We start from the raw sequence: 22,125 nt of genomic DNA, 5'->3' as shown, positions 1-22,125 counted from the left end.
GAACCATTAATCCGTGGAAGGGCTTCCCTCCAGAAGTTGTGGGTGCTCCATCACTGGAGGTCTTCAAGAAGAGACTGGGCAGCCACTTGTCCGAAATGGTCTATAGCAGTGATGGCTAACCTTTTTGCCATCGCGTGCCAAAAGCGGGGAGAGTGCGGGGGGGTTACGCATGTGCGTGCTCCCACCCATAATTCAATGCATTCCCCCCCCCCCCCCCGCATGAGCACGCGACCCACACACGCTCCCTCTGCTTTTGGCACGCAATGGCACGGTAGGCCCAGTAGGCCCGTTTTTCGCCCTCCCCAGGCTCCAGAGGCTTTCTAGGAGCCTGGGGAGGGTGAAAACAGCTTTCCCCACCCCCCTGGAGGCCCTCTGGAGGCCAGAAATGGCCCGTTTCCTTACTTCCGGTGGCGCAGGAAGGCCTGAAAATCAGTGGACCGGCACGCACATGGGCACTGGAGCTGAGCTAGGGCAACACTTACGTGTCCAAGATATGGCTCCATGTCCCACCTGTGGCACGCGTGCCATAAGTTCACCATCACGGGTCTATAGGGTCTCCTGTTTGAGCAGAGGGTTGGACTAGAAGACCTCCAAGATCCCTTCCAACACTGTAAGTCCCTGAGGGTTTCTAGGCACTTTTTTCAGAAAGGTCTGCCTGAATCTCTTTCAAACTCAGGCTGAGAGGGTGGGACTGGCTCCAGGTCCTCCAGCTGGCTTTGTGTCCAAGGCAGAATTAGAACTCGGGATTTTATATAAGATGTCGGTGGTTCTTTCTCCAACTGGGGGCTCTCTCCAGCCATCCAGGAGTAGTTCTAAGTGGTCCTTCTCCAGTTACATACCAGGTAGCACTAAAGTGCCATGGAGGTGTCTTGCTACGCTGTTCTGAATGTCGTGTGCATCAAAGAGAGGGAGGGGTTTTAAAAAGGGGCTCTCCAGACTTGGCCGCTTTTTGAGGCGTGGACTTCAACTCCCAGAATTCCTCAGCCAGCAGTAAAGTGGACAAGTTTGGAGACCCCCCCCCCGACAGTTTTTTCCCCATCACGCTGCTTAACAATTAATTCCCACAACACCGTCAAATAATGTACTGAGACTGTATTACTATTATTCTTCCCTTGCTTACTAGTATCGATCTCTTCCCACTTATGACTATAAACATCTTGCTTGTATCTTTCAATTTACATTGTCCTTATTTGTTTCCTAGTAGGATTTGATAGCTTATTAGTATCCTTTGACTATCACTAAGTGTTGCCTCTTTTTATTCTGGATGAACGTATTCTATTCTCCTTGTTACGTACAGTGAGAGCGTATGGACCAAAGACGAACTCCTTGTGGGTCCAGTCACACTTGGCCAATAAAGGCATCTGTTCTATTATGAGGTGACTGGGGAATTCTGGGAGTTGAAATCCAGGCTTCCAGCTTTATCGTCCCCCTCCCCCCCCCCCCCCCCCGAATACCACCTGCTCTCTTCCGGCAAAGAGCGAGCGGCTGGACCAGCCCACCCCTGAGGACTTCAACTCCCGCCATCCCTCTGCGCTCCTGGCGCATGCGCGCTGCGCGTGGAACGGGCCGCTGAGGGCCTAGTGGCGGCGATGGGGCTTCGGCGGGCGCTGGGCCTCGGGGCTCGGCTAGGCCGGGTCCTCCTGCGGGGCTGGCTCGGGGGGCCTCCCCACCACCACCCCGCCGCGCCCCCGCCCGCCTCCTGCTTCTCCGCCGCCCCGCCCGCGCGGCCCCCGGGGCTGCTGCTCCTGCGCCTGGCCGCGGCCCGCCTGGGCCTCCGCAGCGTCCCGCTCGGGCGCCTCCCGCCGGCCCCGCGGCGCCTCGGCCTGGCCCTGGGGCTGGGGCTGGCGCTGCTGCAGCCCGCGGCGGCCGAGGAGGAGAGGCGCGCGGCTGCGGCCTGCAGGGACATCCAGGTGCCGCCGCGTTGCTGGGCGACGGGCCCGCCTCGCACCTGAGGGAGGGGGCGGGGCCAGCCATGCGCCATGCGGGGGGGGGAGGGGGTCCAAGCCCCCCCCCAAGAGGGAAGCCCCCTTTCCTCCCCTGCCTCTGTCCACCTGGGAAAAGGCCTCCTTCCCACCCACTTCCATACAATCCATGCCCCCCACCTACATTTTCTTCTCCTCCTACAGAGTTGGTTGTTGATTTTACTAATATGTTTTCCGCCTGTTTCTGTAGAATCAGTGATGAAGCCCCAAACAGATCCAGGGCAGGAAAAAAAAAAGGGGTGGTGGTGTTTGTATATGGTTTATACACCTCTGACAGCAAACCTTACTCCTTCCTACGTAGCACTAATGATGTTACCTAGCTGGGTCATGAAACGTTTGCCAAGGAAACCACCACGCTCAGAGAGTATCAAGGACCCCAAAGTCCTCCTCCTCCTCCCCCTCCCCTAATCCTCCTCTTCCCCCCCTTCTTCCCCCCACTCCTTCTCCTTCACCATCTCCATTTCTTCCTCTTCCTCCTCCTCCTCCTCCTCTCTTCTTTGCAAACTCCACTTCCTTCTACTTTAGTACTGATGATGTTACCTAGTTGGGTCATGAAACGTTTGCAAAGGAAACCACCAAGCTCAGAGAGCACCAAGGACCCCCACCCCTTAGACAGAGGTAGCTAAAAGCCCAAAGGTGGAGTAGGGGGTCTCCACTGCAGGCCTTCATGGCCTCCGAGGGAGAAGGAAGCCATGGCCAACTCATCTCTGGGCTGGATCCACCAAGGAGTCCCTGCTTTTTCCCTCCTGGCCAGAAGCAGTTGAGCCCAGCGTCCCTTTTAATGCTTTTAATGCTGCTCTTTGTTCCAGACAATCTTCCACCCGAGGAACAAGCCCCAGAAGGACACCCTGGGATTAGTAGCCCGGCGAGGCTTCAGCCTGGAGGAGTATTTCATCGGCCAGTCGATTGGCAAAGGCTGCAGCGGGGCTGTGTATGAAGCTGTCACACCTGCCACACCCACTGGGAACGGAGATCGGGTGCCCAAGCGGAGGGATGGCGGTGAGGGCGCTTTGGATGCCCAGGGTGCGGCAGAGGCAGAGGAAGGATTTCCATTGGCTATCAAAATGATGTGGAATATTTCGGTAAGAAACCTGTCGGCTTTGCTGGCTTTCCTGGCTGCTTATTTGAAAGTAAATATCTGCACTTAGAGAGACTATTTGGTGTAATGGCATCAGGCTAGAAACCAGGAGACGAGTACTAGTCCGGCCCTAGCTCTGAAAGCCAGCTGGGTGACTTTGTCCTGATCACTAGGAGACTGGGAATTCTAATCCCGCCTTAGGTATGAAAGCTGCCTGGAGGACTTTGGGCCAGTGCCTCTCTCTCAGCCAGCCCACCTCACAGGGCTGTTGTGGGGAGAATAAGAGGAGATGTGTTAGATGTGTTCACTGCCTTGAGTTATTTTTAAAAAAGATAAAGGGATATGAATAGGTAAGAAATAAACTGATCTATAGTCAGTGTCTTTATTTGATTCTGGCTTCTCCAGGCTGGTTCTTCGAGCGAAGGCATCCTGACCACCATGTCTCAAGAGCTTGTGCCAGCCAGCGGACGGGCCCTTTCTGGAGAATTTGGAGCTGTTGCCAGACCCAGGTAGGACTTAACTAATTCTGGTGGAGAAGAGTTTATAGGCACAGAGAAAGGGAAAAGAAAGGACTGCGTAGTTTTGCAACCGGACCAGAAAAAATGAGCCGTCTCTCACGTTGGCTACTTGTGATTGTCGTCTCCAACCAGGAAGCTCCTCCTTGGGAAGAAGTGGCTGAAACCTCACCCCAACATCATCCGGGTGATCCGGGCTTTCACATCTCAGGTCCCGCTGCTGCCGGGCGCCACGGTGGACTATCCGGACGTCCTGCCTTCTACCTTGAACCCCTCCGGAATTGGGCACAGCCGCACCCTCTTTCTGGTGATGAAGAAGTAAGTAGATGGATACCACAAAATGGGCGTCTTCCCTTTGAAGCTCTAACTTAGGGGTCTTTGCAGGAAAATGTACCGGCAGGTTGGAATGGGCTGCAAGAGCTAGGGAGGTCTGCGGTGTAGTGGCCAATTTGGCCTTCTGACACCCTTTAAAAGTCACATCAGAAAGGCAGGAGGGCTACGGCCCCAAAAGGTTCAAGAATTTGCCAGCATAAAGTTCCGCACCCTGGACAGAGCCCAGAAATGGCTCCCTTTCTCGGCCATGGTCATTAAAACAGGCCCTAGTTGCCTGATTTCTGAACTGGACCTGTAGGGAGCTGTGGACTCGGCTGAACCCTTCTCCCCCTCCCCTCATTCAGAATCCCTGAGCTGAGCCCCTCCCTTTGGAGAAAGGCACAGAGTAGGTTTGGCCTCCTAGAGAAGTCAGAAGCCGGGGGTCCAAACGGGGGGCCATGGGTCTCCCAGCCTCTTAATGCCGAAATGCCCGCCTTTGGGCGTGGGGGGTCAGGAGTGAGATTGGCTCAGCTTTTCTCCTCTGGGTTCGATTCGGGGCGCTGATTTCACAGCGGGAAGCCTGTCTGGCTGAGGCTGCCTTCCTCTCCCATGCTCTGCTCAGCTACCCGTGCACGCTACGGCAGTTCCTTTCCGAGGGGAACCCGGGCCCCCGTGTGGGGGCTGTGATGATCCTGCAGTTGCTGGAAGGGGTGGACCACCTCGTCCGACAGGGAGTTGCTCACCGAGATCTGAAGTCAGACAACATCCTGGTGGAGTTCGACCCGGGTACCTTGTGTTTTTTAATCAACGTGGGACCCTGGAGAGAGGTTAAAGCGTGTTCTGCTGCGATCTCTCCCTGCGGGTCCTTTTTTTTTTTTGGGGGGGGGGGGGAAAGGCAGCTGTGGGTATTTGCTGAGCGGTGGTCCCCTCTCTTTGGCCTTGCAGCAGGGTGCCCAGGATTGGTCATCACCGACTTTGGGTGCTGTTTGGCCGAGGAGAGGCTGGGCCTGAAGCTGCCGTTCCCCAGCTGGTATGTGGATCGCGGGGGCAACACCTGCTTGATGGCACCTGAGGTAACTTTTGAGGAGAGAGGCCCCCCTCTGTGCACCCCAGCCCAGCAGGAGCCCATCCACACTTTTTTTCCTTCTCCTAAGTCAAAGGGCTATAAAAATAGGCGCAATGGCAGAGAAGACTGTAGTTTAAGGAATGGGAAAGGAAGGAAACAAAGCAGAACCAAGATGGATGTATTTATAAACAAATGCCTGGAAGCCATTTTAATTCAGAGTCTAGAAACGTTGAAGCTTTGAATGACGTATTTCTACCCCGAGACACATTTTGTACAGATGGAGGTAACCACATTATAAAGCTGAATAGGCCGATAAAGAAAACAGTCCTTCATTGAAGCATTCTGTAGGAATCTGCTCTGTTTTGGCTGTGCCCTTGATCCCAAAGGACGAGGGTTCAGTTCCCCAGTTCCTAGTTCCATTCTCTGAGAGCCCTGAAGGTGGTTGTGGGGTGCCTTCCTCTGGTCTCCCTCGCTTAAGAGCCCCGAAAAGGATTCTTCCCACCCACCCATCCCCGTGGCCCCCCAAAGCAAATGCAGAAGATGGCGGCTGCGTCTCCTTTAGACCAGGGGTCTCCGATCTTGGCGACTTTGAGACTTCAACTCAGTGCCTTAGAGGGCAGCCCAGGGGAAGGGAATTGGCTCCCGCTCGGATCTGGTTACCTTTCTGCCGTCTCCCTCAACGAAGGGGGCTTCTGGCCAGGAAATCGCATCCCTTCAGTGGAGTCTGCTAGGGTCAGGGTCTGCGCGCCACACAGAGCCACAACCCACAAAGAGGATGCTGAACCAGAGGCCTCCCCTGGAAGGCTCTGCCCTATAGGCAGCCTGACTTACGCACAGGGATAGCCTCCGGGGTCTCCTTACCTTCTCCTAAATCTGAACCTGGGTCTGAATGGCTGTTCACCCCCTGCCCAAAGAGGGTATCGGGAAAGCAAGCAGCAATGCCGCCAATTAAAGTCAGCCACCCCCCCCCCCTTCCCATAGTTCTCTTTTTTCCCCAAGGACCTTTCTCAAAACCTCCCCCGTTCCCCAGGTGGCCACGGCCGTGCCAGGCCCAGGCGTGGTGATCGATTACAGCAAGGCCGATGTCTGGGCCGTGGGGGCCCTGGCCTACGAGATCCTGGGGCCCGGGAACCCTTTCTACGGCCAAGGGGGGGCCGCCCTGGACAGCCGCAGCTACCGGGAGGAAGAGCTGCCCCCCTTGCCTGCCCCGGCAGCCCCGGAAGTAAAGGAGCTGGTTGCCAGGCTCCTGAGGCGGAACCCGGCCAAGGTGAGAAGGGCGCGTCTGTCGCGGGGGCATGAAGTCAGCCGCCATGAGAGCCAGAAAGCTGAACCCGCTTCTTAAAAGCTTCCTGTCTTGGATTCCTTATGGTCCTTATGGGTGGAGTTTCCCAAAGGGATTTCTGAGTCCCAGCCGGCTTCCCTACGGCTGGATGCCCCAGAGATTCCGCCGCTCCTGGGGCTGACCTCCCCACTGCTGCTTCCTTTCCAGAGGCCATCGGCCCGAGTGGCGGCCAACGTCCTCCACCTGAGCCTCTGGGGCGAAGCGGCTGTTGGCCGGGCGGGCTTCCCTCTCCCCCAGCTGGTGGCCTGGCTGCTTCGACAGTCGGCCGCAGCTTTAATGACCGAGCGCCTGGGCGGCACCCGAGGGGTCGAGTCCCGCTTGAAGAGGGGCTTCCTGGCCAGCCTGGATTACGAGGACCTCTGCGAGGCAGCGGCCCTGCTCTGCTCCTGGAGGGGGACGGCCTGGCCTGCCCCCCAGTAGAAGCGCTTCTCTCGTTAAGTACCCCTGGGGGGAGGCAGCTTCCGGGTGGGGGAACTGTAGCGCAAAGTGGGGAGGAGGAGTTCAGCAACGGAAAGTGGCATTTTCTCCCCAAGATTTCATCAAGCTGGAGGCTGGGCAGGATGAGGCCAGGCAGTGGCCTCTTTTGAGGTGAACCACGGCCTGGTGGGACCCAGAAATGCTGGCTCCTCGCCCGTCTTTCTGGTTTCCTGCTTGGCACGAGTAGCATTCGACAGGTGTGGTTTTGAGTTGCATATTATTTAAAATCCTTTGCTTGCCTGTTTGACCACGTAGGAAAGTTGCAAAAGCAAAGCAAAAACGCCTAGAACCACTTAATTTCATTCCGTGACTTAGCACCCCAAAGTGGTGGATGAATCATTGTTTTCCTTTGTGAGTTGAAACCAGGTGAGATAAATACCATCCTCACCTACTTCATTGTGGTTCTCTGGGCTGTTTTTTCCGGTAGAAAAGGGTGCCCTCCTTAGCGGTGAAGTTTTTTAGTGGTGGAACTGCTTGTTGGGTCGTGCAAATAAATCATATTCACGTTTGCAGAGTTGTGTGTGTGGTGCTTGGGGGCGGGGTGGGGGTGGGCTTCTTCCAGTGGTTTAAAGGCAGGTATATATTTTTTAATTTATTTTGTTGGAAATCCATGGGAAATCCATGGGAAATTCTTTCTTTCTTTCTTTCTTTCTTTCTTTCTTTCTTTCTTTCTTTCTTTCTTTCTTTCTTTCTTTCTTTCTTTTTTCTTTTCTCTTTCTTTCTTTCTTTCTTTCTTTCTTTCTTTTCTTTTCTTTTCTTTTCTTTTCTTTTCTTTCTTTTCCTCCCTTCCTCGTTCCCTCCCTTTTTGATGATGTGTTTAATGGTGAATGCAGAAGGCAAAATCGGGATCAAGTTCCTAGGCCTGAGTGTTTTCAGGTTGGTTGGCAGCAGATCCTCAAGTTAGAAATGAAACAGGCCACCGAGATTTCCATAGCCATGGGAGGGAGCCCAGCACCTTCCCCCCCAAATGGGAAAAAAAGGGCCCGTTACGGAGGCTGGCATGTGAAGTGAAGCGCTGTGCTACACCCGTGCCAGGGGGGGGTGTCCCGGATCGCCCCTTCCTCTCTCTTTTAGAGCCTCTTATCAGTCGCTTGCTGTGAGTTTTGGGGGGAGGGGGCTCTGTTTGCTCCTGGAAAACTTAATTGGGCACTTTCCTGCAAGGAAGAGCCAAGCCACGCCTTGTTGTCAGGCAGTTCTCCCTTCTGTGAAGGGGGCACCCACCATAGCGGGGAGTGCACCTGGGCGCGCCTGGGGAGTGGCAGCATCTTTTCAAGGCAGAGCAGAAGGGACGTTTGTTTGTTTCTCCTTTGAACCAACTCCAATCCGAATTCAGTTTGCTGAACACGGGCCGTCTGGTTCCTCTCGGGGGTCTGAATCTGTCTCTTCTGCCCAGGCGTCAAACAGGCGCTTGGGGAAACACCCCCCCCTCAAAAAAAAATGTCTGTCCCCTCTCTGGGAATGCAAGCAACTGGCTTTCTGCGGGTGAGGAAGTGCCCCCGGGTGGCCCTTTCAGATGAGACCTTGTTTACGGCATCCAGATGCATCACGTCGCTTTAGACCGGTTTTTTTAGGTGGCTTTTTTAAATGCCTGGTGGCCAAAGGAGGAAGAGGAAGGCCGGACTTGATGGGCATCCAATGGGCTCCTTGGCTGGTCCCGTGCCAGGCCTGGGCGGCTATATTTTCCTGTCCCGTGGCTGGAAGGAGACACGGCTCCTGCCCTTTGGCTGCTGCAGGGGGGAGGGACGGGTTGGCACTTCTCCCTGGCAGCTGCCAAGGCTCTTCTCTGCCGCGGCTGCTGAGTGGCAACATGGCTGTTCTCTTGGCTCCCGGGGGCCAAGGCTTGCTCCGGGCTTCGCTCCTGGGCATCCCGCGCATGGCACCGGCAGTGCGCTCCTGCTGCAGCAAGACCCACCTGGACATCCACCGGGGCATCGGACGCAGCACTCCTGGCGGTTCTTTCCTGCACGCCTCCCTGGGCAGGAAGCTGCCCTGCCCTCGCCGGGCATCAGGATCTGCGTTCAACATACCCCCCAGCGCCGAGGAGATAGCCAGGCCGGTGGGCGTCTGCTCCATGTTCAAGCTGCCCATGCGGGATTCAGCCGAAGGGCTGGACGTGGCCTTTGTGGGCGTCCCTCTTGACATTGGCACCACCCACCGCCCCGGGGCCAGGTAAGGGGGCTGTTCTTGGGGTGGGGGTGAAGACCCATCCAGCAGTCCAGGGTGGGGGTGGGGGTGGGGGGCAGCAGTCCGCCATTCCAGCAGGAAAAATCCTGCATCAAATTAAAATTTATTGGGTTTAATTCACCAGCCTTGCTTATTTGATCGTTTTGCTGGTCCCCTTTCCTGTGGGTCAGGTTGGCTTCCCCGATCGCTCCTCAGTACCTTCAATGTGCCCCCCCCCGTACACCCCCCTCCCCCCGAGTGATCTCTGGCCACTTGTGCCATAGTCCAACTGGCTCAGAAGGTGCCCCATGGAGGGAGGGCTGACCTGGGCCCAGCACTGCTCCCGTCTGACTTGGCAACAGAGGACTGCTCAATTTGGGGGGTGGCTAAAGTGCCCCCCCCACCTCTCGGACTCGAGCCAGGGTGAGTCCAGCCGGGTGCCCTTTGAACCCTCGGGGGAATTCCTTCAGCCTCCGTCCCTGCAATGACAGCAGCTGAGCCCTCTGCCTTCCCCCAGGCGGCTCAATCAAACCGCTTTGGATGGCAGCAGAGTTGGCACCCCCGTATCTTGGGGGTTGGGACAGACGCCATCAAAGGGGGCCGCCACCGGCACTTAGATGTACTTGTTGCACTAATTGTTGTCCACCAAGATGGACGCCTATGGTGCTGAATTTTTCCATGGAGGGTTCTCGGGTCTGGTGGGCAAAGCACGGAGGCCCAGCAGCCTCTGAATCCTGAGTTTGAAACCTGCTGGAGCAGGAAGTTTTGGAGAGTTAGTGGGCCTGATCCATCAAGCTCGTCTGCTCTTGTGCCCAGGCAGGCCGTGTTTGAGGCCAAGGAGGGAGGGGGGTTAATGCTTGGCTTTGGGGGGTGGGGGGGGGCATTGTCACCAAGCAAGCTGCTTCTCCTCCAGGTTTGGCCCAAGGCACCTCCGTGCCGAGTCGATCTTGGTGCGCCATTTCAACCCAGCCACTGGGGCCGACCCCTACCACTCGCTCCAGGTGGCTGACATCGGGGACATCAACATCAACCTCTACGACCTGAAGGACAGCTGCAGGAGGATCCGGGAAGCCTTTCGGGGGATCGTGGCGGGGGGCTGCATCCCCCTCACGCTGGGTGAGCCAAGCAGGAGGAGGGGGGCTTGGCCTAAACGAAGGGCTCCGTTCATCCCTGTAGTGTAGTGGTGGGCAGTTCCACAGATTTCTGTCCAAGGGAAAGCTTGGGAGGGAAGGGGCTGGCGGTCACATGCTCGTCACGTTTTTGGATTTTTGCAGGTGGAGACCACACGATCACCTACCCCATCCTGCAGGCCATGGCAGAAAAGTGAGTCTGAAATGGAATTAGGCCAGGGCTGGCTCATCTTACGATTGGTTGGAAAATAGCCAGAATGTGGTGTGTGTGTCCTCTCTCTCTCCCCCCCCCCCCCCCCGGGCCTCGTGAAGCCAGCCAGGCCCTGCTCCTCTGCCCGCAGACACGGCCCGGTGGCACTGATCCATGTGGACGCCCACACCGACACGGCTGACCAAGCGCTGGGGGAGCGGATCTACCACGGCAGCCCTTTCCGGCGCTCGGTGGAGGAGGGGTTGCTGGACTGCCAGCGGGTCTTCCAGATCGGGATCCGGGGCTCATCCTACTCTCCGGATCCGTACAGGTTTTCCTGGGATCAGGTGAGCCATCCCCTTGGGAGATCTCTCTGGGTCCTCCTTTCTAGCTGACCCAGATTTCTGCAGCAGAAGCAAAGCGGGCCCCTGAGATGGCTTGAAACCGGGGGAGGGGAGGGGAGGGGGTGAAATATAGGGGAAGGGTCTCTGAAGCCAGCCCCCCCTTTACACTCTTTGTGCAAAAGGTAAAGGTTCCCCCTGTCCAATTGCAAAGCCCCCCTTTAAATTAACTGGGACTTTCGGCTGGGAGGACACCCTGTGCCCTCCCCGCCAATAGAAGCCCCCTGCCCCCCCTCCCCAGGGCTTCCGGGTGGTGCTGGCTGACGACTGCTGGATGAAGTCTCTGGCCCCCCTGATGACCGAAGTGAGGGAGCAGGTGGGGGACCGGCCACTCTACATCAGCTTCGACATCGACGCGCTGGATCCGGCCTTCGCTCCCGGCACAGGGACCCCTGAGATGGCGGGTCTCACCCCAGCCCAGGTCAGCCGGCTGCTTTAGTTTGGGTCCCCGCCCCAAGACCCCTACCCTATTGTCCCGGGAGCCAGTCCTAGTGGCCCGCCCACTTCCTCATTCCGGCTTCCCCGCAGGCCCTGGAGATCATCCGAGGCTGCCAAGGATTACGCGTCGTGGGGGGGGACCTGGTAGAAGTGGCCCCCATGTACGATCTGTCTGGTAAGAGGGCTAAAGAGGAAGGGGGGGTCACAATTCCCCTCCTCAAACATCAGATTCAGTGCCAAGGGCAGCTCCACCCTGCCATGGCACGGCCAGCCTCTCCCAAGCCCTGGCACCCGTCCAGAGGGCCGAGCCACCCACGGCCCCTGCTGCTGTCCCACCTCACAGACCGGAAGGCTGAGGCTGGTGAGAGGAAATGGGGGGCTCCACAATCTCCTCCCCTTCCCTGCATAAAGCTCGGTTGTGGGGGGGGAAGCACCCCAGCAGCAGGGTGGGGGAGGCTTCAGTGGTCGTTGCCCCCCCCTCCGGATGAACGAAGCCTGCCCTGTTCTTTGCCTTACAGGAAACACTGGGCTCCTGGGCGCCAACCTGCTCTTTGAAATGCTGTGCGCCCTCCCTGGGGTGAAGAGGCATCCTGTCCCCCAAAAGGCTACGCCGTCTGAATAGAAGGGGGGAGCTGCCTCTGGGACTCTGGCTTTGCAACATCTTTTCCGTTTTTAGCAAGAAGTAGCTAGTCCTCATTGCTGCAGTGAAATCCTGAGGACGCTGGAGGGGACAATGGCAAGAGGCCGGCTCCTGAGGCTGACCTGATCCTCCGCTTAGGGGGAGAGGCTGAAGACGGCAGCATCAGCAGAGTCCTTCCCACCCCACCACCCCAAAAGCAGAGGCTTTATTGAGAGGCAGATTGGCACCCAGATCCCTGGAAGAGAGCCAGCTGCCCTTTAGAGCTCCTCTGGCCCTCCCCTCCGTCTCAGCCGGGGTCCCTACACATCTGGGGGGAACCGGCCCCCTCAGTGAAACCCACCCCAGTGCAAAGCATACTTGGCGATGCCAGTTCCCCAGAGAATCTGGAAACCCTCTCTACCCTACCCCACCCCCGTGGGGTGCCACTGCTTCCAGTCTCATGGTAGGGCCAAAGGGCCCCCCCATCCCCCCCACTTCTGCTAATTGAGGTTATGGCTGCTCCGTCTTGTGGCCAGACATTAAAATAAGTTTATTTCAGCTTCAAACTGGTTTCGGAGTCTTGAAGCAAAGCAAACCCCCAATAAAGGCAGGGCTTGTTCACAGATACCCGGGAAGGGGAGGGGGAGAAAAGGCTGCCCAATAAATTATTTCCTGACACCCCCCCTCCTATCTCCCCACCCCCAATATCAAAAGTGCAAAATTCATCGCTATCCCTCCAAGCGACTTCCCTGCCTGGATTGCGGTGCACCCCTTTTCTTCAGCAGATGGGAGGCAACGCGGGGGGAGGGAGAAAGGTGGTGGTGGGGGAACCGAAGGGTGGGGGGGGGAAACAGCTGAAGGCTTCGGGTTGGGCCGCCTCCTTCCTTTTGGCTGCAGGCCATTGGGGAGGCGGGGGGGGGGAGGAAGCATTGTCAGAGTCACATTCGCCATTGCTTGGCAAGGGAGCTGCTTTGGCACCGGCCATTCAAGTGCTCAGGTCAGCCCCCTGCCCCAATATGTGTGCATGTGTGTGGGGCAAAGCCTCCCCCTGTGTGCAGCCCCCAGCCCCGGGCTCTGCTAAAGGCACCGTCTCCACAGCTTCCGTCCTAAAGGCATCCGGTCCAGGCAAATGCCCCCAGCCTGAAACCCAATCCCTCCATTTTGGGGGGGGGGGAGAAGGAGAATAGGGGGTTGTTCCCAAACTGGCTTTGCGTGCTTCTCCCGCCAGTCCCTTCTGGGGCAGCACAAGGCAGACGATGGCCGCGGGAGAACACAGACCCAGAAAAGGCATGCAAAGGTGCACAAAATGAAAGCCCCCCACCCCCCTTTCCTTAGTTCCCCCACAGTAAAGGACCACCTGCAGAACTCTGGACCGGCTTTTGGGGGAAGGGGCTGTATTTCCAAAGAGTACTGAAAAGCCTCCCTGCATGAAGAAAGCTAGCACCTCAAGGGAGGACAGAGTTCCAATCATCTCCCCCCCCTTGACAGCGTCTGAAAAACACCCCCCCCCCCATGATCCAGGCAGCCTATCTAGACACACAGAGATCAACTCAAAGGACAAACAGCCCCCTCCCCAAAAAAGACACGTACTCTGCCCTGTCCCGAGACGAGAGGGCAAAAAGAGGTAAAGAGGCAGCTGCACAAAAATTGTAAACAAAAGCAACCGAAATGGGGCTGGCTTTGGCCACGAAGAGCTGGATGGAGGGACCCCGGCCCTGCTTCCCACAGACCAGATCCAGGACTCTCGAGACCTTCCCTGGCCCCCACCCCCCCCACCCCTGTGGTCACCTTTCCCTGTGGGGAGCGGGGGGGGGGGGCAGAGCAGCTGGTTTATGGCTCTAGACTAGACATCCTGACACGGACAGCCACGGAGGAGACAAAAGGAGGAGAACGGCTCGTGGATCTGCTTGGGGACCCGGCCAGGCTCATTCTGCACAGCTTCCCACCCCCCAATTAGACTGCCTGTCCTGTCATCCGATCAAGGGGAGCCCCTCCCGCCAGAAGCGGCTGGGGTGGGGGGGACAGGCCCCGGTGCATGCAGGGGGAGGCCAGGCCTGAACAAGCCACAAGTGGACGGTCTGGAGAGAGAACAAAGCCCATCTTCGAAGGAACAGCAGCCGTAAGTCCGTAGGCCAAGAGTTCTAACAGCAGCAGCGGCTCCTGCAGACCCCTCGAAGGCTGGGGAAGCGGGCAGGGGGGAGGAAGAGGAGGTGGAGGCCCCCCCGCCCAGGCTCCCCTGAGACAGTCTGGACTATTTGGTGCCGGGGGGCCGGTCAGCGCCTTCCTGGTCAGCCAGCCCCGAGGGCAAGAACGCGGTTTCTAACTCACCGGGCCTAGGAGAGGTCATCTAAACGCTACAGTCTTATTGGGCCCCCGAGAGGCTCCAGGGGGCCCTCCTTCCGAGCCTGCAGTCACCCAGCCGCCTCTCAGCCTTTCTGGGAGGACTTTAATGGGGGTTCAGTCTAGGGCGGGCCAGGAGGGGATGTAAAATCTCTGCAGGGACCCCTCCAGCAGCCGCTCCATCCAGAAGGACAGCCGCTGCAGCTTGCTCTTCACGCCCCGCAGGCCGCCCGACGAAGAGGGCCTGCCCCACGCCTCTGCCGGGTCGGCCGTCTCGTCCTCGCAGGGGCCCTCCTCGGGCTGTGGGGGCCGGAAGAGGCAGAAGTACTTCTTGTGGCCGTTGAGGGCCAGGACGTAGCCGGCGTAGTCGCGCTCCAGGAAGTGCTTGTCGTACTGGTTGGGGATGGGGGCCGCGTCCTGCGCAAACTCCAGCACGTACTCCAGCCACTCCCGGTGCTTGTCCAGGCTCAGGAAGGAGAAATGGAGGCAGCTGCTCCTGGGGGCGAGGGGGTCAGGGGAGGTCATCAAGAAGAGGCCCAGGAAGGGCAGCCGCGGTGGTTAGGGGCCTGAATAAGGCAACGCCCCCTCCCCCCTCCCCTCCCCCACTCCAGAGGAGGGGCTGGGGCCTTACCCGGTGAAAGTGAAGACCTCCTGAGCGAACCTCTGCAGCAGGGGGGTCTTGGTGGCGTTGGAGAGGATCAGGACCACGTTGATGTGGCCGGGCCTCAGCCGCACCAGGTTGCTGGTGTAGGTGATGTCCGTCAGCTCCGTCACTTTCACCGAGTACTTCTTGGGAATCCTGCAAGGCAGCGCCGGGCGGTCATCGCACAGGGAGAAAGCGGGGGGAGGGAGGGGGAAGGGAGGAGTCTCCGCAGACATCGGGGGAGGAGAGGGGAAGGCCTTCCAGCCGGCCGAGGGCCAGCAGGGTGTGGGCGCAGCTGTGTGATCCTCGTTGCGTTGTTAATACAACACAATATCCCAACCCAAACACACACCTGTCTTCTTTGGCGAAGCTCATGTCGTTCTTCTCGCTCTTGGGGGGAGGGTCCTCCTTCTTGGGGGGAGGCAAATCCCTCTCGTCATTCGAATCGCTGGAGAAGAGAAAGTGGGGCTCTAGCATCTTGCACCTCTGACACCGCCCCCTCCCTCCCTCCCTCCTCAAATGGACCCAGGTGACGGGGGGGGGGGAGGGAAGGGGTCTCACCTGAAGGCCTGCACGATCACCGTCCCAAAGAGGATGAAAAGCGCCGAGAAGATCAGGGAGAGCAAAGGCATCATCTCCCGCCTGGAGGAGAGAGAAGGTGCACACGGATGAAAGGGGATGAATGAAACAGAGCCCCTTACTGAGGGTCAGACAAGGTGGCTGGCGTGATTTTAAGGGTGAAAGATCCAAGTGGTCTCTCTGGATCTCACAGGGGCTTGTAACTGGGGTGGGGGTGGGGAGCCCAGTCTACTGCTAAGATTCCCCCCCCCCAAATCATGAGGGGGAGCAGAGGGCCCCTGCTCCTCCTTGGACTCTCCCTTTTCTTGGGAAAGAAGGACTGAAGGGGGGGGGGGGCTTTCTATTTTCTATCAATCTTCCCAAACTGAGGGCAGCAGGGAATTATGGGCTTTGGAGGCCCCTGGCTCAGTGCAAGCTGGATGCCCACAGCAAGAGGGGCCCTCTGGACACGCACCAGTTGCTGCGGAAGAGGCTCTCCCAGCTGTCCACGGCGTAGTCCACAGCTGAGTAGGCCCACCGGAGGAAGAAAACCTGCCACGGAGAGATGCCACGGAGGGTCAAACGAAAGGCTGGAATAGGGGAAGGGGTGTGGACGGGCAGGGGACAGCCTCCAGAGGGGCCAAGTCAGTCCCTGGCTGCTGGAGCTTCACCCAGACAGGTAGCCTAGCCGAGGGGCCTCCTTCCTTCCGGGGGGCTTGTGAAAACACCCCCCCCCCCCAAATCAAAGCCCCTCGGCCTTTGGACTGGCGAGAATTCACAAGGGAAGAGGAGCCACATTTCTCCGGATTTTCGGGGTTCTCCCCCTGCTGACCCCCCCTCCCCCCCAGAGGGCTTACAGGCGCCAGCTCGTCCGTCAGGTCCGTCAGGACAGCCTGGGAGGATAGGAAGGAGGCGTCCATCCTCAGCTGGTCCAGGAAGTCCAGCAGGGTGAAGGTGCCCTCCTCGGTGCCCGTCCAGGGCTCCTCCAGGGCCCTGTATACCACCTGCCCGGAGTTGGTGCGTCTCTCGAGGATCAGCACCTGTGAAAGGGGAACCCAAGGGAGTCAGAGCACCGAAGCCATGTCCAGCATCCCCTTCAGCGGGCATCAGAGCTTCTGCCCCTCTGGCACCTCCAATGGCGCTGTCCAACGCGGGGGAGCAGGTCCAGGGCTCTCAAAGGCTTCCTTCGGGGAGGAAGAGACCCTTCAGGCTGTCTCAGATGTCCCCCAATGACAGGGAGAGCCACTGCTGCCCCCCCCCCCGCAATGCAGGGACAGCCACCCCCCATCTAAGACACAAACCCCTCCCCCAACGCCATGCAAGCGGGGCCCACCTGGATCCTGAATGAGGCCCGGCTCTGCTTTTACTTCCCCAGAGAATGCAGAGTGATGTTGCCTGCCACACAGCTGGGGGAGGAGGAGTTTGGGGGGAGGGCAGACCTGAAGCAGGGGGAGGGGGAGGAAGGGGAAGGAGGCAGGCTCACAGCACTCACAGCCGACTTGGACCGAAACCAAGCGTCCCCCTGGAGCAGAGTGCGGACAAAGTCCGGCTGGTTGTCGCCGTAGATATGGACGAACCGCAGGGTCTCCTTCGTGTTAGCCACAGCGAAGGCCAGAAAGGCCCCGTAGCCCTCCGCGTACTTCTCCCCCTCGCCCGTGGCCAGGACCACACAGTACCTGCACAAGGAAAGTAGGTGGCATCCCACGGAAGCATGAGGACTAGCTCCTTGGCAGAGGACGACCCAGGCCCTGTCTGAGCTGCCCCCCTCCCCCTCCCCCTCCCCCCAGGACTCTGGGCTCCGCTTTGCCAGCCACCAAGGTCTGTTCGTAGTCGGTAGTCCTCCACGCAGGCCTGGACTCCAGAGCCCATCTGCCTGGGACCAGCCATCTCAAAGCCAGACCCTCTCCAGAGGATTCTGGGAGTCCGAGTCCTGCTTCCCCTGTCTTCGGAATCTGAGGGGCTGGATGGAGGAGGACTCACTTGTGCTGACGGTGAGATTTCTTCACGGGACACAATTCCTGGAAGAGCTTCTGGCTGGTCAGGCGGGAGGCGAGGAGGAATTTGTTCTGGGACAGGAAGTCATCGATCAGCTGCTTCCTCATGTGGCGGGCCTGGGGGAGAGCCATGGGCAGAGAAGAGGGTGGGCCGCCTTTGAAAAGGGAGTCCTCCACTTACAACCGTTCAAATTTACAAGGTCACCGAAAAAAGGGACTCTGGATCCTTTTTCACACTTACGACCCTCAGGCATCCCCCGGGGTCAAAATCTGGACGCTTGGCAACTGACTCACATTTATGACGGTTGCCGTGTCCCCCAGTCTCATGATCCCCTTTTGCGACCTTCTGGCCGGCAAAGTCAGTGGGGAAGCTGGATTCGCTTCCCAGCCGTCTGACTAACTTAACAACTGTGGCAAGAGAGGTCGGGCGATGGGGCAAAACTCACTCCTTGCTGAGCAACGGAAATTATGGGCCCCACCGGTCTGAGAAGGGAAAGACCAAAGCTGGGCCCCTTAAAACCTCATCTTCCTCCTCCTGCTGCCCCTTTCTCCAGCTTCCCCCTCGCCAATACTCTGAGGCTCCCTGAGGTTCCAAAGCATCCCGACTTTCCCCCCTTGGATATAAGCCAACACCCCGCAGGCCAGGCCTCAAGGCCCCCGGAAGCCCCCAAGAGAGAGGAAAGAGCCCCCAAAGCCTCGGCCTGTGCTGCGCTGCGCCTCCCGTGGGGCTTACCTGGATGACGTCAGCCGGCTTCTCAATCTGCTCCTTGAAGACCATCATGGTGGGCGTGTAGACATTGATGTTGTACTGCCGGGAAAGTTCCTCGGTGCCCCGGAGCCCCACGTACACGTAGCCGAAGGAGAGATAGTCTCTGTACGCGAAGGCCGTGAGCTGGAAGGGAAGGGGAGTCAGCGCAGGGCATCCCCTCCTCAGGGCACCCCCTCCAGACCAACCCCCCCGGACCAGCGGAGGAGGGGAGGATCAGCTGCTCAGGGTCACCAGGCGGTGGGTGATGGGAGCACCTCCATCGTACCTGGGTACCCCAGGCTTCTGAGCGCCCCCTTTTGTCGTACTTGCAGCCCCATGGCCTCAATGGGCCAAGAAGAGGCACCCTGTTGAGCCCGGGGTGGGGATTGCAAAGCCTGGGCGCCCAGGCTCCTCCCCCACCTCATCCCGAAAGCGGGCTCTCCTCCAAGGCCTCCCCCTCCCCTCAAGGGCCGGCATTTCAGAGACTGACCTTGTAGAGGAGGGGCGCCAGGGGCATGTGGTCAAAGAGCAGGACGTGAGGCTTGTTCTCCTTCTTCCAGTTGGACAGGAACCGGACATAGTTCTTGTCCGTAATCTGTAGGGGTGGGGGGAGAGGAGGCTGTCAGACCCCCCCCCAGCTGCCAGCCAAACAGGGGCCATGGAGCTGCTCAGGCCCCGTGCATGATTCAAAGGGGTTTCTCAGCTACCTTGGATTGGTGAATGAACCCTTAAGCGCCAAACCCTGGAAATAGCTCTCTGAGCAGCCCTGGCCCTGGCTCTGAAGCTGAGTGCTGCCCACCCCGCCCCCTCAGCCCCTTACTCGTCTCCCTCCCCCCACCCCAATTAAAGAGAGAAACAGCAGAACGCAGAGTAAACGTTTAAGCCAGTGCTTTTCAACTTTTTCTTCACCATGGAGCCACCTATAAAGACCTTTTTTTGACCCCGGGCCCCCAAGATTTAACATTTAAATCATAACATTTCTCCAAGCCTTCGTGGACCCCCTGTGACGACATTAAGCCCCCCCCTCCCGAGGGGACCACAGGTTGAGAACCACTGGCCTTCTCCTCCAGGCCCCTCCCTGTCCGTTGGGCTCCTTCCTGGAAACTGAGTGGGGAGGTGTGTGTGTGGGGAGAGGGCGTCCCAAACTGCCTGAGAGCCACTGCTCACCTTCTCCACCAGCGCCCCAGGGAGCAGGCTCTCCACAAACTGCCGGAGGTTCTCCCGGACAACGGCGTTGTGGAAGAAGGTGACTTTCCCGTTGATCAGGCCCAGGATGGACGGGGTGCTGTGTGCTCCAAGGTGCTGGGCCAGGCGCCGCTCGTAGCCCGCGTGGATAACACCAATCCCCACACCTGGCAGGTGATGAACAGACGGACCCCTCAACATGGAAGCAAGCCGGCCAACCCAGAGGGTGCCAGCAGAGTTTCAGGCCTTCCTTACTCAGGAGGAGCTGAAGCCTTGTGCTAAGGACAGGCTAACCTCAGATGACCTCAGACCCCCCCCTTCCCCCCAGATCAGCCACCATCCCCCAAAAGTCAACGCCTGGCCTCTGCCTCTCGGGGCGAGCAGTTTCAACTCAACAGGCCGCTGCTGCCCAGCCCCACCCAGACGGACCCTCCCCCCACATGCGCTCCCCCCCTCCCTCCCCCCGCTTTGGGCTCACCCAGCGCCTCCAGCTCCTGCACCACCTCCTTCCAGACGGGCTCGATGTGGATGCAGCTGAAGCACCAATCGGAGGTGATCTTGATCAAGTAAGGCTTCCGGAAGCTCTCGGGAACGACCTCGTTGATGTAGTGGGAGAAGTGCAGCAGGTACTTCTCGTCGATGGAGTCCTGGTGGCGCTCTGAGTTGAAGGGGAAGTGGAAGAAGGACTCGTCGAAGTAGAAACTCTCATGGAAGGGGTGTGCGTGGCGATGCGGTGCCTGCTGCTGCTGGTGCGGGAAGCCCTGGTTCTCGCCCACGTCGCCATAACGGTCAAAATTCAACCGCTTCTCCTCGTTGGACAGGATCTGCGTGGGAAGAGCCGGTCTCTTGTCCCCTCTTCTTCTTCCAACAGGCCTTCTCCTCCCCCCACCCCCTGCAGCTGTCCCTCTCACATACATCTGCACTTTCGGACCCACAAACTGTGACTTCCGTACCTCGTAGGCTTTGCTGATTTGTATAAACCTGTCTTCCGCTCCTGGGTCTTTATTCTTGTCCGGATGCCTGGAAGGTCAAAAGATGATCAACAGGAGCTCAAGAACTGACAGCTTCACGGAGTTATGCACAGGGTGGGGGGGAGCTCTACTTTTAATCTGGTCATCTTTAATTGACCGTCGTTTATAGTTAGCGAAATTTGTTTTTAAACAAGAGTAACAGGATGCGAGATAGTGAAAAATGTTAAGTACTTAGGAATCTTTATTACAACGTCAAATGGGAAATTATACAAGTATAATTATGAATTGTTATGGCATAAAATACAGATAGAGATGGATAAATGGAAAAAATTACAACTGTCTTTGTTGGGAAGAATAGCAGTAGTTAAAATGAATGTTCTGCCCAAGTTTCTATTTCTCTTTCAAATGATACCAATACTTAAAAAGGATGTAAATTTGGAGGAATGGCAGAAAGGCATTAATAACTTTGTTTGGGCAGGGAAGAGACCGAGTATTATATCATTTCAAGAGGAAGACACAGCTAGCAATCTAAAAATGTGTCAAATACAGCAAATGGACAATAAAAGCAAAAAGAAAAAAGAGCTACAAGAATCCTCTGGCATGTAACGAGCCGTTAAGCATCCTGATGTGCTTTTAATGGCTTGCCTATTTTCCCATGACTGGAAATTGGTCGGAGCAGAAGCCCTGAAAACCTCAATTCGTCAGGCGAGTGGTTTGGCTATGAATCACTTTAATTCTCATCAGAATCAGAATCAGAATCAGGTTACTCTGAATTCGATATACTCACCACTCCCGGGCAAGTTTCTTGTAGGCTTTTTTAATATCCGCCTGGCTCGCAGTCCTGCTGACGCCCAGGATCCGATACGGGTCAAAATCGATGGCCGACAAGATTTGCAAGGCCAGGACGAGGAAGAGGACCAGTACCAGGGAGAGGCTGAGCCGTTTCATCTCCATCTCCTTTCCTGAAGGGAATCTGGCCAGGAGCCTCCCTGGGGACAAGAGGAGACGTCAGGGCCTGTGGTGGGCCCTCCCAGGTCAACCACGCACCCCGTCAGAACCCGGGAAGGCAAACCACCACATTTCCGTCCCTCTTGTTTGTTTGGAGACAGTTTAATTCCTGCAGCTAAAAAATATTGCTCAAGTTCTTTTTGACCACCCCAATACAAGGCTGGTATTTTGCAGCACAACCCAGGCGGAGCCATCCGGGGAGCAGCGCAAGAGGGATAATTTTTGCATGCCAGGCAAGGATGCCGCAGGAGGCTTCTCGGGCGTCTCATCTCCCCTGTTGGGTCCCCCACCCCTCACGGAAGGAGAAGAGCCGCCAACCCTTTAGAGGCCTCCGTGCCCGTCTTCCTTGCCTGGCTGGGCAGGGGCATGGCGTCCTCCGCAGGCCGAGGCTTGCCGGGTCTTCTGCCTCCACCCAGGCAGGGTCTTTAGCGGGGGGCTTCTGCTGCCAGGCAGCCACTTTTTTGGGGGGGGGTCAGGCTGTTTTGGGGCCTCCGTCACATTTTCTTGGGGGGGGCATCCAGGGACCCTCAACTCTCTTCCTCCTCCTTGGAGGGGCTAGGATGCCCGGGGGCCCTTGGCGCGCATGCGCAGAGCCTGCCCCCCCCCCCCATCCATCGGCCCGTTCCTGGGCGGCTCCTTCCCTTGCCTGGCGCCGGGAGCAGTGCCGGTCCCTCGCGATCCCCCAAAGAGGAGGGGGCCCCACCCACCCACCGCCGCCAAGGCTTCCCAGGCCCGGCGCGGCCCTCCCGCCCCCGCGGAGGAAGATGGGCTACCGCGTGCCCCTCCTCCCCCCCCCGGGCCAGGCGACGACGTGATGCGCCCCCCCCGAAGGAAAGGAGGGGGGCGAAGGGCGGCCGCGATACCCACCCTGGGCTCCTCCTGTCTCCCCGGTCCCCACTTCCGGCTCGGCGGCCTCGTCACCATAGAGACGGCGCAGCCGGCGCTGACTTCCGGCGTGGGGTTAG

The 22,125-nt window shown here is 58.1% G+C and overlaps 3 protein-coding genes across 3 annotated transcripts; 2 read left to right on the top strand and 1 right to left on the bottom strand.

The window, feature by feature from the left end:
- Positions 1 to 1,464: 1,464 nt before the first annotated feature.
- Positions 1,465 to 7,281, top strand: PINK1 (PTEN induced kinase 1). The gene is made up of 8 exons (XM_087879440.1): positions 1,465 to 1,910; positions 2,792 to 3,064; positions 3,466 to 3,569; positions 3,711 to 3,893; positions 4,510 to 4,673; positions 4,833 to 4,960; positions 5,984 to 6,220; positions 6,443 to 7,281. Exons 1-8 carry the CDS (start codon positions 1,590 to 1,592, stop codon positions 6,713 to 6,715), a joined length of 1,683 nt encoding a protein of 560 aa, XP_087735566.1. The 5' UTR covers positions 1,465 to 1,589; the 3' UTR covers positions 6,716 to 7,281.
- Positions 7,282 to 7,471: 190 nt separating this feature from the next.
- AGMAT (agmatinase (putative)) lies at positions 7,472 to 12,279 on the top strand. The gene is made up of 7 exons (XM_034424297.3): positions 7,472 to 8,941; positions 9,849 to 10,051; positions 10,210 to 10,258; positions 10,407 to 10,602; positions 10,898 to 11,077; positions 11,185 to 11,269; positions 11,613 to 12,279. The coding sequence occupies exons 1-7, from the start codon at positions 8,286 to 8,288 to the stop codon at positions 11,714 to 11,716; spliced, it is 1,473 nt and encodes a 490-aa protein (XP_034280188.2). The 5' UTR covers positions 7,472 to 8,285; the 3' UTR covers positions 11,717 to 12,279.
- A 1,863-nt stretch (positions 12,280 to 14,142) lies between these two features.
- Positions 14,143 to 22,112, bottom strand: DNAJC16 (DnaJ heat shock protein family (Hsp40) member C16). The gene is made up of 15 exons (XM_034424299.2): positions 22,028 to 22,112; positions 20,940 to 21,141; positions 20,135 to 20,201; positions 19,660 to 20,005; positions 19,164 to 19,348; positions 18,487 to 18,591; positions 17,982 to 18,140; positions 17,235 to 17,365; positions 16,747 to 16,930; positions 16,112 to 16,294; positions 15,730 to 15,806; positions 15,258 to 15,338; positions 15,049 to 15,144; positions 14,685 to 14,852; positions 14,143 to 14,549 (listed from the first exon to the last, which is right to left on the bottom strand). The coding sequence occupies exons 2-15, from the start codon at positions 21,104 to 21,106 to the stop codon at positions 14,171 to 14,173; spliced, it is 2,328 nt and encodes a 775-aa protein (XP_034280190.2). The 5' UTR covers positions 21,107 to 21,141; positions 22,028 to 22,112; the 3' UTR covers positions 14,143 to 14,170.
- Positions 22,113 to 22,125: the final 13 nt, after the last annotated feature.

Source organism: Pantherophis guttatus, chromosome 15 (assembly GCF_059756535.1).
Source record: "Pantherophis guttatus breed Tessera chromosome 15, ASM5975653v1, whole genome shotgun sequence".
Taxonomy (NCBI): Eukaryota; Metazoa; Chordata; class Lepidosauria; order Squamata; family Colubridae; genus Pantherophis; species Pantherophis guttatus.
The sequence above is the reverse complement of the archived record's forward strand: the minus strand, read 5'-3'. Positions and strand labels throughout refer to the sequence as shown.